The sequence below is a fragment of the Octopus sinensis genome, linkage group LG4, assembly GCF_006345805.1.
Source record: "Octopus sinensis linkage group LG4, ASM634580v1, whole genome shotgun sequence".
Classification (NCBI taxonomy): domain Eukaryota; kingdom Metazoa; phylum Mollusca; class Cephalopoda; order Octopoda; family Octopodidae; genus Octopus; species Octopus sinensis.
In genome coordinates, this window is record NC_043000.1 from 16,592,353 (window position 1) to 16,605,750 (window position 13,398).

General features: G+C 36.8%; 1 protein-coding gene across 45 annotated transcripts in view; it reads right to left on the bottom strand.

Annotated features, from left to right (window-relative positions):
• The window catches only part of LOC115210251 (titin), a 626,493-nt gene that overhangs the window by 33,492 nt on the left and 579,603 nt on the right, over positions 1-13,398 (bottom strand). For 41 of the 45 annotated variants that reach the window (XM_036501835.1, XM_036501827.1, XM_036501837.1 and 38 more), the window contains one exon: positions 8,503-9,024. The exons of 2 other annotated variants lie outside the window; for them this stretch is intronic. In XM_036501835.1, the coding sequence (XP_036357728.1) occupies positions 8,503-9,024 (522 nt within the window). The remainder of the gene's footprint in view (positions 1-8,502; positions 9,025-13,398) is intronic. 2 more of the 45 variants (XM_036501818.1, XM_036501814.1) reach the window with 1 other exon arrangement.

Consider the following 13,398-nt stretch of genomic DNA (forward strand, 5'->3'; position numbering starts at 1 on the left):
GCTTACAAAAGGAATGACACATTAGGTAATGTGGTGCTTGATGATGTGTGTTTGAATAAAAGACAGAATATTACAGCTAGACTGTGAAGTCTGCTTCATCAGAGCTGATATGGGACTAAACAACAATAACAACCTGGTCAACTGTCCAAGGATGTCATTACACTCTTAAGGTCTTGTCTAATTTACTTCATCTCAAGTCATTCTCAGTAAAGAAAACCAATTCCCTAAGATCATCAGCATAATGGCAAAACTGAGTGTCTATCAATCAAAATACCTCATGGTATTTCATCGAGCCTTTTAGAGTTTTGGCTCAAATTCTTTCAGGTTCCTCTTTGTTTTATATCCTTCCAAGATAGATATCAGTAATGAGATCAATGTAATTGACCATGATCTAGAAGACAGTGTTCCAGCATGGCCACAGTTAAACAAGTGTCTATATGTGTGTATATAAAGACCCTCTTCAGTCATGATTGACCATGGGATTGCACCTAGAAAGTTCCCCTCCAAGGCACAAGCCTGGGTAAGGTTGTTTATAGAAGATCAGCAGTTGCCCATGTATAGCAACTTTTCCTCTCCATGCCACTGATATTATCCAAGGGAAAAGCAAAGGGGCCGATACAGCTTGACACCAGTGACATTACAACTCATTTCTACAGCTGAGTGAACAGGAGCAATGTGAGATAAAGTGTCTTGCTCAAGAACACAACACACAGCCCAGTCCAGGAATCAAACTCACTACCTCATGATTGTGAGCCTGACACTAACAACTGAGCCATGTGCCTTCACTGGTGCGTATATACATGTTATTTAATAACAGTTTGACTCAGCTCCATGCAACTTAAAGTTTTGTAGGATCTTACAACAAACCCAGTTCATCATGAATCTGGAGAGATTCGATCTCCAATTGCCTGATGAAATTTTAAGTTGCATGGGCCTGAGTTAAACTATTATTATATAAATACATGTAATTCTTACAAAATGTGCTGAGTGCTACTTCCCTTTATTTCTCCACTCACTTATGTACTATAAACCAGTGTGTATATATATATATATATATATATATATATAAGGCAAATTATATGTATTTATTAGCTGATCTAATTCACTTGCTTGTACCATTTAAACACATGTTTTTTATCATTTAATAAATAGATATAATGGAATATGGGGGCCTGTGTTAGTATCTAAGGGGTCCATCCCCTCAAGTTTGAGAATTTTTTTTATTCACTCCTGGAAGAATGCCTTAATTATTTCAGCCTGGTTGCGTTTGTAGACAATTGAAAAGAATACTTTTAATAGAAAAAAAAGAACTAAAAAACCATACCATTGTAGTTGCGGATGGGCCCCCTTAGTCTCCTGGCAACCAATATTTTAAGACCCGGTCCACCACTGTATGTGTGTGTGTATATATATATATATTATATATCCAAAATATGCTTTTGAGAACTGGTTTAAGCAAAGGGTTCACTTTTGAAAGTGGAAATAGAATGACTGGGTGGATATGGATGGTAATGGGTACAACACCAATTTGAAGTTCCTAATTTCAAATTTATGAAATTTTTTTTATTTTGTATTTGGGGTGATACACTTCATGCCAAATTTACTTAGTATACCACGTAGAGGAAGCAGGTACCAGATCATTAAGCAAAAATGTTGTATGTAAAAGGATAGTATTATATCCTATGGCACTTTTACCAGCTTTAATGCCACAAAACTAAAACTAATTACTGTTCGTTAAAGAGATTCTGTCAGAGCTATAAGTATTTTCTCACTAAAAACTGGAGCAAATCAGGAACTACACTGTGTTTCTTTTAGTGGATTTTAGTTAATCAGGAAAATTCTAAAAAAGATTATTCCAAGTTTTAAAAGCGAAAAACAAGAAAGTTTCATAAATTTAACCATAAAAAAAAAGAACAAAATTCAAGAGATAAGTTCATCAGACAATAACAAAATCTTCAATGGAAATGTTAAATGCGGAATGCCAAAACTATGATGATGATGATGATGAAGTCATGTCAACCCTGACTGAACAGACCTATGATTAAGAGGTGTTTCAGTTGTGACTATCCCATCTTTGTATAATCAGACGCTACCATTGTCTAATGAGTCCTTCTTTAAAATGGTAGGGAGTAATTTGAGGAGATATTAGTTGTTATTTCTAGCAGGTTTAGTGACCATGTAGATACTTCCTTGTTGGATTGCGATGTAGTTACAGCATCTAGTGGTTGTAGAAGAGGAAGGTGGTGTGTAGGAAACAAAGGAAAGTTTTAGGTGGAATAATGTGAGGGGTAAAGAAAATAAAAAAAAATTAAGAAATGGATAATAGAAACTGGGTAAGTCCAATTATAAAGGGTTTCTAACATAGATTAAACAGATTAAAAGGCAATCATGCTGATTAGGAGGAGTTAATTTCTGAGGAAAGGTGGTGCAGGTGTTGAAAAAACACACAAACACTTCACAAAAAATTCAAATTAATCAGACAGGAATGCTTGAAGCTTTAAACAAAAACAACAATATTCAACAGCTGAGGGGGAAACAGGGGTTGCTTTGCTTTGTGATGATTGCTCACAGTGAATTTTTGTAAAAAGATAAATAGGCGCAGGAGTAGCTTGCTAACCAACCACATGGTTCCGGGTTCAGTCCCACTGCGTGGGATTCTTGGTCAAGTGTCTTCTGCTATAGCCCCGGGCCGACCAATGCCTTGTGAGTGGATTTAGTAGACGGAAACTGAAAGAAGCCTGTCGTATATATGTGTGTTTGTGTGTCTGTGTTTGTCCCCCTAGCATTGCTTGACAACCGATGCTGGTGTGTTTACGTCCCTGTCACTTAGCGGTTCGGCAAAAAGAGACCAATAGAATAAGTACTAGGCTTACAAAGAATAAGTCCCGGGGTCGATTTGATCGACTAAAGGCGGTGCTCCAGCATGGCCGCAGTCAAATGACTGAAACAAGTAAAAGAGTAAAAAGAGTAACTATAATACTATAGCTCATAAGGGTTGTTGTTTTTATGATTTCTAACATTCTGTAGAGAGCTAGAGGTGTGAAAGAGCAATGGAGTTCTCTGATCAACTCTGAGTATTCATAAGAATAAACTAGCTGATCTGTACCACAATACTTTCAAGCCATGGACTATAGATAGCTTCTGGAAATCTGTGGACTAGCAGTGCTGCTAGGGATGGGAGCAGTACGGGTTGAGATAAATTTTTACAGGCATGGAAATACTGTTACCCATGTCTACCCAAAACTGATTGTAGATCGCCAAGTTGTGTAGTTATATAAGGCATGTGGCGTTGTGGTTAGGGTATTTGGCTCATGATCGTAAGGTCATATGTTCAATTTCTGGTAAGACGTTGTGTCCTTGAGCAAGACACTTTATTTCATGTTGCTCCAGTCCACTCAGCTGGCAAAAATGAGTAGTACCCGTATTTTAAAGGGCCAGCCATGTCACACTCTGTGTCACCCCACCGCCTTCTTTTGATTAGGAAGGGCAGGCAGTTTTCCTCTGTCTGGTGGCTATAGTGAAAGAAGTTGTGTATCGGACAACACTGAAACGGTTATTAAAGACAGATAAGTTCCTCTTCGGCCAAGTCTGACTTTTTTCAAGTTCCATTTGGAGAGGAAGACAAGTGATATGAGGTAAATGCTGCACAGGCTGAGGAATGACGGCCAAGAGTGGGCACTTATTCTTTATAGTCAGGGAATTCTGGATTTGTGGGATTCATAGACAGGCATAGGTGACAGTCCTTCATGAAACTATCATACATTAATATGCTCAATACAGCAACATAATTTTTTCTCAGTCAGCAATCTATTTTCTTAGTAAACTATAGTATTTTGTGTCTCTGTAAGGTCCCCTTCAAGCAATAATAGAATGGACTATTATTATTATCATCAAGGCAACCAAGTCAACAGAATTGCTGGTTGGCAGTATTTTTTCTGCCTCTTTACATTCTGCATTCAAATCCTGCTGAGGTCAACTTTGCCTTCCATGCTTTTGGTGGTTAATAAAAATAAAATTAAGCGCCAGTCAGTACTGGTATTACCGTAATGGACTAATTTTCTCGCCTACAACTGCTAGCCTTGGGCCAAAATTTGAAACCATTATTGTTGTTGTTACTATTATTATTATTATTATTATTATAGGATAGTGGAGTGGTAGAAAATGGTAAAGAACTAAACTAAATGCCTCACATAAACTTGTAGTTCAAATCCTATCAAAGTTAACTTTACCAGTCATCTCTAAGAAATTAATAAAAATAAGTACCAGTTATGTACTGAGGTTGATTTCAATTTACTATATACTCCTTCTCTCCAAATTTGAAGACTTGTGCCAAAAAAAGAAAACTTACTAATCAATTATTATTATTCCGAGAGATGGTAAGCTGGCAGAATTGCTAAAGTGTTGGAATAAGTTTTGCTGTATTTCGCTGGCTCTTTATGTTCAGAGTTCATATACTGCCAAGGTCAATTTTGAGGGTCAATAAAATAGAATAGCATGTATTTAAGAATACATGATAGATACACTTAACCTTCTTTGCTATGGAAGTTTGTGCTAGTGGGAGTTGCTGGTGGGAGGGTTGAAATCATATGAATACTTTCATTTAAAAAAAAAAAAGGGACGCAATAGACCAATCCACTTTCACAAATTTCCTTTAACTTTCTGAGCTACTGAAGGAACCTTTACATGGTTGTCTGACCTCCTAGAAATATCAGCTAAATATCTCCCTCAAATTACACTTTACCTTCTTTAAAAGAAAGGTACATGTATAAGATAATGTAGATTTATATGCATTAGATCTTAAAAATAAAAGTCTGGATGGTCATTGCTGGAACATCTTGGATATCATGGATCTGCTGATAGAGAAGTAACCTAGGGTTAAACAACAGCCTTGAGTCTAATAATCCAATGCAATAATACAGCTGTACGTAAAACATGAGCCCTTACACTATCACAAATGAGTACTTTGGTATCTTGTCTCTAAGATCCAAAAAATATAAAAGAGACAGAATACAGAGAGAGGGGGGGGGGTTAAGGGAAATTAACAAACCCTTGACAACTAGCTCCTCCCATTGCCTTGGTGAAAGTAGCCACAGGGCAAAAACCATGTCTCTTAATAAACTGCCATTTCAAGAAGCACATGTTTAACACTCTAAATCTTTGTCAACATGCTCTATAAGAGAAGGTGTGCATGGTGAAGAAGTATAAACCAAATACACCTGTATAAGATTTTGTGGGGTCCATGTAACAAAATAGCAAACCTATACAAGTTAATGTGTGAAAACCAAAACAGGAATTTTGAAAATTTTTAGAACTAATTTAGAACTAATTTTTAAACATTGAATGGCTATAGGGATCCATAGATAAAAAAATGGTTGAGAACCCCTGTTTTACACCCTAAATCTTTGGACAGCATGCTTCATAATAAAGACAAGGTGGACAAGAAATGCACATCTGTATTACTCTATCATGGGGATTTGGTTCCAAAAAAGACTGATAAATGAATCAGCCCCACACACCTTGTAAATGGAATGAATAATAGATTCATTGACCCCTAAACTTGCAGCCAACAGTAATCAAACTTCCACTGTCACATATTTTCTTGATTATCTCTACATTTTCCTGCAGAGAATACACTAATTTGTGTTGTTTGCTAGGATCAGGCATTTTTGTATTTTTCTGTTCACTGGTCCCCACCTTTCATGGGTACGAGTTTGTAAATCCAAATCCAAATAAGAAATATTGTGCCTTGCAGCATGGTCATGTCAACACAAGAGATAGTCAGTGCATTCTGGGGTAGCTGAGCAGTGTGGGTGGTCACTAGGACTTGTTTTTGAAGTACTAGCAAAATTGGCTAATTATTGACCTGTGTTATCACAGATCAATCCATGATAAGCGTGACATGATCCACAATTGAGCATACCATGTTATCCTGAATCAGTAATGACTGAATCAGTGATAAATGAAGCTACATGTATTTAGATGTATTTAGCTTGATCGGTTACTTCTATACCATTGATTTAGCTAAGAACTAACTAACTAGAACTACTTGCAACCATCAAACTACTGTTTTAGATATGCCTTCACATAGTCTCCTCCACAATCACTTCATTTAATCGAATGTTTATATTTTATACCATCCTATCACAGTTGTCAATATTCTCACAGAGCTTCTTACAGCAGTTTTAACCCTTTAGCAATCGGATTATTCTGTCAAATGCAATGCTTACTCATTCGCATTATTTTGAATTAACGATGCATTATCTCGAAGCTTCAAGGTTATGATGATGTGATTATTTTAAGAATAACACTGTAGGGTATGTGTGAGAGGTCTGATCCGGTCAGTTTGAACATAAAACATTTAGAATATTTTGGCTGGATAGGGCTGGTTTAAATGTCAAAGGGTTAACATCCTCATCCTCGCTTTTACTTTTGTTTTCCATGCTGGAATGAGTAGGATTGGTTATCCAAGTCTGGGTTAGTTCTTATATATCATCATCGTCATTTAACATCCACTTTTCCACGCTTGCATAGGTTAGATGGAATTTATTGAGGTAGATTTTCTATGGCTGGATGTCCATTCTGTTGCCACTCCTCACCAGTTTCCAAGTAATGTAATATAATATATATTATTCCAGGAGCGTCTGTGATAAAACGGTATGGTTGTGTGGTTATGAAGTTTGCTTTGCAAGCATGTGGTTCCTGGTACCATTCTGTTGCACAACACCTTGGGCAAGTGTCTTCTACCATTGCCTTAGGCTGACCAATGCCTTGTCAGTGAAATTTGGTAGATGGAAACTGTGAAAGCCACTCATATGTTTGTGTGTTTATTTGCAATAAAACTGGTGATTAGAATAAGATCTTGTAGTATCTATTATGTCTGATTTGCACAGACAGTTCTTTTGCATTCTTGCCATCAAAAGTTACCCAGCAACTTGTTTCTTGGAAACCTGTAGTCAATGATGCTATTAATCATAAGGTTTAGCATGATGCTATTAATCATAAGGCGGCGAGCTAGCAGAAACGTTAGCACGCCGGGCAAAATGCTTAGCGGTATTTCGTCTGCGTTACGTTGTGAGTTCAAATTCCGCCGAGGTTGATTTTGCCTTTCATCCTTTCGGGGTCGATAAATTAAGTACCAGTTATGAACTGGGGTCGATGTAATCGACTTAACACCTATGTCTATCCTTGTTTGTTCCCTCTGTGTTTAGCCCCTTGTGGGTAATAAAGAAATAGGTATAGCATGATGTAAAAAAAAGGCTAACCCTACAAACTCCATGAAGTTTAGAATGGACCCCACCAGAATATGCTCAGTAGAAGTGATGACAAATATTTCTCCCTTTCCTTACAACATTGTTTCTTTGATCCAAGGAACAAACTTAATTTTAAGGATGGTGGTTGGTGTTATTTAGTCTGAGAGGGGAGATATAAAGATGCAATTATTAGAGAATCTGAATGGTCATGTTGTTGGTTTGGAACCTACACGCACATAAACAGCAAATATCCTTTGTTGATTACTTGGATTACATATATAACCCTACTGCTATGTTAATTGTAAATCTTCATTTAAAAAAAAAAAATGAAAAAGAAAAACCAAAACAATGCAGGATCTTACTTCCTAATTAAATTACTAAGATTAATTTTTTTTCTAAAATTTAAACATTAATTAGACTTGCATTATTAAATAGACTGAACAGTAGGGGTAGTGTAGTGAGGGTAGTAGTGTTGGTTCTAGTTCATTGTGAGTGTGGTAGTAGTGGTCAATAAGGTAGAGATAGCATTGGCAGTCAGTCATTTAATATCAATGAGAGGTCAGTAAGGAGAACCCCACCCACACTATTTCAAAGTGAAGAGCCTCAACCCACCTGATCATAGCAACTGGATTAAAAGAGATAGAAAAGGAAACGATGACTCAATAATTCTGATCAAATCCTGACAAATTGAGACTCCCATGTTACTGTTTTTAAGAAAGTAACTACATAGACATGGCCACAGTCACACTTAACAAATTCTACACAGCCTGAAGCCACAGCAAAGTGGATGCACCAAAGAGTAGCAGGTAAAAAAAAAAAATAGAAAACCACAGAAGTCAGGGTGACGAGAATATGGTTGGAACTAGAAACAAGCAAGGGCAACTGGAAAATGGTTTGCTTTTTAAGTAGCACATTAGTAACACGATACCTTTCTCTTGGAATACATATGGCAAATTCCGACGAGACTTTGTCCCTGGAGCGGAATATGTTCTACTGCGGGTCTTAGACGGGTCCCATTCCGGGTCCCAAGAACAGGCTCGCATCAAAAATTCTGGGTCAGTTGACTCTGTTGTCATGCTATCATCACAGCCTAAAGTGTCTAGTCCAGACTCTACTGTTATGTGAATTTGACTGGGGTCAGTATCAAATCGTACTGACCTCTTTGCAGGTAAACATGTCAGCTCACTCTGTGGTTTCGAGCAAGCTTGAGACACAAGTGAGTCAGTCGCTGCACTCACGTTGTTCAACTCACCTTCTTTCGACTCTGCGGAATAAACAACTTGCTCGGCTTGTTCACTTGTTTCAGCGATCTCTTCGCCTGTTTCTTTGTAAAGCTGCTCATAACTTGAAGAGCGTCCAGTTGGCTGAAGATGTAGGTCAAGTTGTTTTGTGTCAAAACGATCTCCGATGTCTAGATCACTGGCATTCATGGCTAACTTGCTGACTTCAGGAGCGAGTTGCACTCCGTCATAAACATTTTCATAACTGGACATCATGCGTTCAAAGTCTTCTTCAGTTAGAGCTCGATCATCGGAGCCGCTGTCTTCTCTACAGGGTTGCTGAGATTGTACAGCAGCTACTTGTTCGCCAAAATCAGAACTGCTGATACTAGAATACGTGTTGTTGTCTCTAGACTGAGATGATGACATCAACGCTGGTTCAGTGGAAACCGAATCTTCATCTTGTAACGTGGAATCAGGCATCGATATTTTGTTTCCCTCACAAACAATTTGTTCAACCATCTGCTCAAATATGATCTCCTGTTTGTCAATACCTGCACAAAAACAACACACAAAACAAAATGATACAAAATTGGAAATCATCTTTCATGCAACTCTCTCTCTTTTTCATACACATGCACAGACACACAGACACACATGCAGGGATTATCCAGTTTAATTTGGAGTTTCTGAGATTCAAACTGAAAAGGTAGAATAAATACCAACAGCCACAATATATTTTCAATCTATCCAATTGGAAACATTGCTTTGCTTTAAATATTCTTGGATTCAACTGAATCCTTTCCGCTTTGCAGTGAGGATGTATCTGTGACACATCTTCATCCATAACTGCCAACACACTCACACATAAATAAAAGAGGTAAATATTAAACTGGTGTTTAACACAGTTTTTTAGAAAGTTACATGAACTAAAAGACGAGGATTTGGCTGCTGATGACTATCATGGGTTGGATGAATTTGCAATAAACCATTTCTCAAATTGCATTTTGTGATATTTTGTATGTGGTGCTATGGTGTTCATAAACAACAGACCTAACACCACTTAGCTTTTTTGTTATGTTTTAATCAGCCTATCGTAGCCTTCCAGCATTCAGATTACTCTGTCATATGCAATGCTCATTTGTTCATCAGGTTTTGAATTAATCATGCATTATCTCTTAGCTTTGAGATTCTGATGAAGTAACTGTTTATTTTTAGAATGAAATTGTAGGGTAGGTGTCAGAAGCTGGATCTCACAAGTTTGAACATGAAACAGGGAGAATATTTGGGCTGGACATACCCAGTTTAAATGCTAAATGGTTAAATCCTACCTATGTCGTCACTGTTTTATGTCCATTTTCTGTGTGGCCATGGGCTGGACATACCCAGTTCAAATTCTAAATGGTTAAATCCTACCTATGTCGTCACTGTTTTATGTCCATTTTCTGTGTGGCTATGGGCTGGACATACCCAGTTCAAATTCTAAATGGTTAAATCCTACCTATGTCATCACTGTTTTATGTCCATTTTCTGTGTTGGTATGGGCTGGACAGGATATCATGGTCTGAGCTTGACCTAGTTTGGAGTAAGCACCCTTATAGTTGAGTTGAGGACCATGCTTGTTTATACATTCCTTTTTATGGCTGGATGCCCTTCCTAATGCAAAACACTTAACAGACAAAAAGCTGTGGTATATTTTCACTTAGCATCATAACCATTACCAACATCATCATCAGATGAAACACTAAGGATGACTGGAATGATATATCCATAGTTATGACGATAATAATGATAAGACTAAGTAATCAACAAGAAATGAAATTATATGATAAATGGCACCAAAGGAATCATTGAGATGGGATGGACTAGAAGAGAATGCATGAATGTTGATGACCAACATACAACATACACACCTAGATGAAGGTACATACACATATACACAACGAAATAGTGTCCGCATATAGACAGTTTTTGTATTTGGAAATCTGTCAGATGTTTGGGACACTTGATATACGCACACAAGCAACAGTAAACATTGAAAAAAAAAAAAAAGAAACAGTAAAGAGTAGCAACAGTAAAACAGACATTTTTTTAAATATGACAAAAAATACAATACACATACACACATTACATAGCCACACAACTATTCCGTCTTAAATGACTTGGACTTATAGAATTGCGTACAAGGAGATAAAATTCTTGTTATTGTTCCTGTGTAGCATAAAGTGGGCTGGTTCAATGGAATTTTGATATCCGTATAAAAGAATGGTAAAGATGACTAGCCAAAGTTTGGTATGCTGTTGGACTTGGATCCTTTGTCATGTCTAGTTCAGCATTTCATAATTCTGAGTTTAAGTCCTGCATGAATCGACGTCGCCAAATGTCATACAGACATCATTAAGTTCAATTGATTTATACGGTCCAACTCACTACCAGACAAAAAAGAACTGGTTATCCAAAACAGAAAAATCAGTGTTTACATGCATTTTTTTTCATGTTGGTATCAGAGGTAAGATGGTTTTTTGATATTGTTGGATCTGAACACCGATTTGAGAGAAAAGAAAAACAGGCCCACTGACCAGGCAAAAGCAGTATATCTTCCAGTTTTCGGCAAAAATTTCATAATGTTTGTTCCACTGTTTTTACAAAAGGTTAGCCTTCCAAGAGGTGGTGATTCAATATTTCTCCAATGATGAAAACTTGCTTAGTAAGAATACGACCTTTCATTTTTCTTGGGTGTGTACAAGGTAGGTGGAATTCCGTTCTTTTCCATTATCCTGTTTTGCAATCTAACATGACTTCCTGAAGACAAATTCTTTTCTTTGCAGTTTTTATTGTTCAGCAAGTGAAAGACGAAATCTTTGTTCTTCGGATAGAGCGTAAGTCAATGGCAGGTTGACTTCTCCAGATGACCCATTCCAATTCCAGCACAAGGCTATAGCACGATTTCTCTTAACATTAAGCCACAGTTTGACACATTTATCATACAAACAGAGAATTTACTCAGCCTAAATATTTCTCTTCCTCTCATACACACACATACATACATGGTATGAATGACTTATAAGGTGACCTAAACATTTTTTTTTTCTTCCAGAGTACACAGGTGAGTATGTGTGAGTGTATGAGTCAGATATGTTCCTCAAAGCCTTTCCAATCCCCTGATATATCAAAATGTCCTCATTTAGTTCTCATACCAGGTCCAGAAAATTCAAAATAGGAACGGAAGAAAAATAAAATAAAACAACAAAAAACAACAACTAAAAATATATATATCAGCTTAGTAGGAATAAATCATGTGAGAATTGGTAAACATTACAACAGAATCAGCAAACAACAAATTTCTAGTGCCATGCTCATGCAGCAGATTGTCTGCCAAGCAAAGGAAGGAACTGTTAGTAGGTACCAGGTTAAAGACCTCCGTTTCACCCACAAAATCAATGGTCAACCATTTCAATCAACACTGTATGTTAGAATAGGTGTAACATTCACCTGAATGTTTTGGGGAAACAATCTACACACCTGGCTGTTTGGATGTGCAGATTCAATATGATATAGCACCTAAGGGTAGCAAGTCATCAGGAGTCCCTACAACTTAGTAGTAGGGGTTTCATTACATTTGGTAAGCTGTTCCACCACTGTATATCTCACAGTGCCACTTCAAATCGGCCCTTCTCATGTCTAGTTTATAGTTGTAGTACTTACAGAATACCTCCTACTTTTATACATCAATTACTTATATGGTAAATGTGGTACTTAGATAACATCTCTACAAGTAGTCAGTGTTGCACTGTATCATCCAACTGTCTCTTCTACCACTACTATAACAGTTCCTGCTTCTCTGAACTAGAAAGCTGCATTACTAATCCAATTGAAACTAATCCAATTCACCTATCCCTACTGTGCCTTATACCTGAACTAAAAAAATAAAAAAAATTTCCATAACCAATTCTCCCCAGGATTACAGCTCTCAGGATCTCCCTCTGTTTAAATTTCCCTTAAATACATCTATCTAAAGAAGTTAACATCAACTACATCAGTCAGAGAAGAGGTAGGACCCTCATCCCCACCACAAAAAAAAACAAACAAAACAAAACAAAGAAAAACCAAAAAAAAAAAACCCATGAGCTGTGGAACTATACTTTATCAGCTTTATCTTGTCATTACTTCACTATCTATATTTTACATAGATTTCAAAACTGAGAGCATTTACTAAGAATATAATCCTCTGAAACTTTAATCTTATCCTGAGAATGTATATTTGCTATATTTATAATTACACTATAATTCATTTGATTTCAAAGCCATCATAATCAGTTATTTAATTACAGGGTGTATACGTAGTTCCATACAGAATTTGAACCAGCAACCTTTAATTCTACACTAGTTATATAATAGTTATATAATAATTCTACACTAGTTATATAATAGTTTCTGCAACACATTGCTCTGCAGCATTAGTAGAGAAGATCATTCCTATGATCAAAGGTATTCCAACCATGACCATCCAATTTTTTTGTGGGTATATAGGACATCATCATCTGTGTCCTTATTTGGAATGGTAGATATGATTTGTATGTAATTTGGCTGCTATTTCTGACAGGTCGAGTGATCATGTATAAACTCCCTCAGTGGCTCATCTCTGTATAGTGTAGTCAATAGGTGGTTCAACTTTGTGGAGACAGTCTCCAAGACAAAGTCTGAACACATTTTTACAAGCCAATGAAACATTTGCCAATTTATACACAAAACTAGAAATTTATAGGATGGAGATTGGAAAGGGTAACTGGAAGTTGTCCTGTTTATGCTTTTCAAAAGGATATTACCAACTTAAAATAAGCCCCAACTAAGGATTAAAATTGAGATGAAACATTTAAAATTTATTTGTTGAAATTTTAACTGCCACTAGTCTCCACAATGTTAACAAT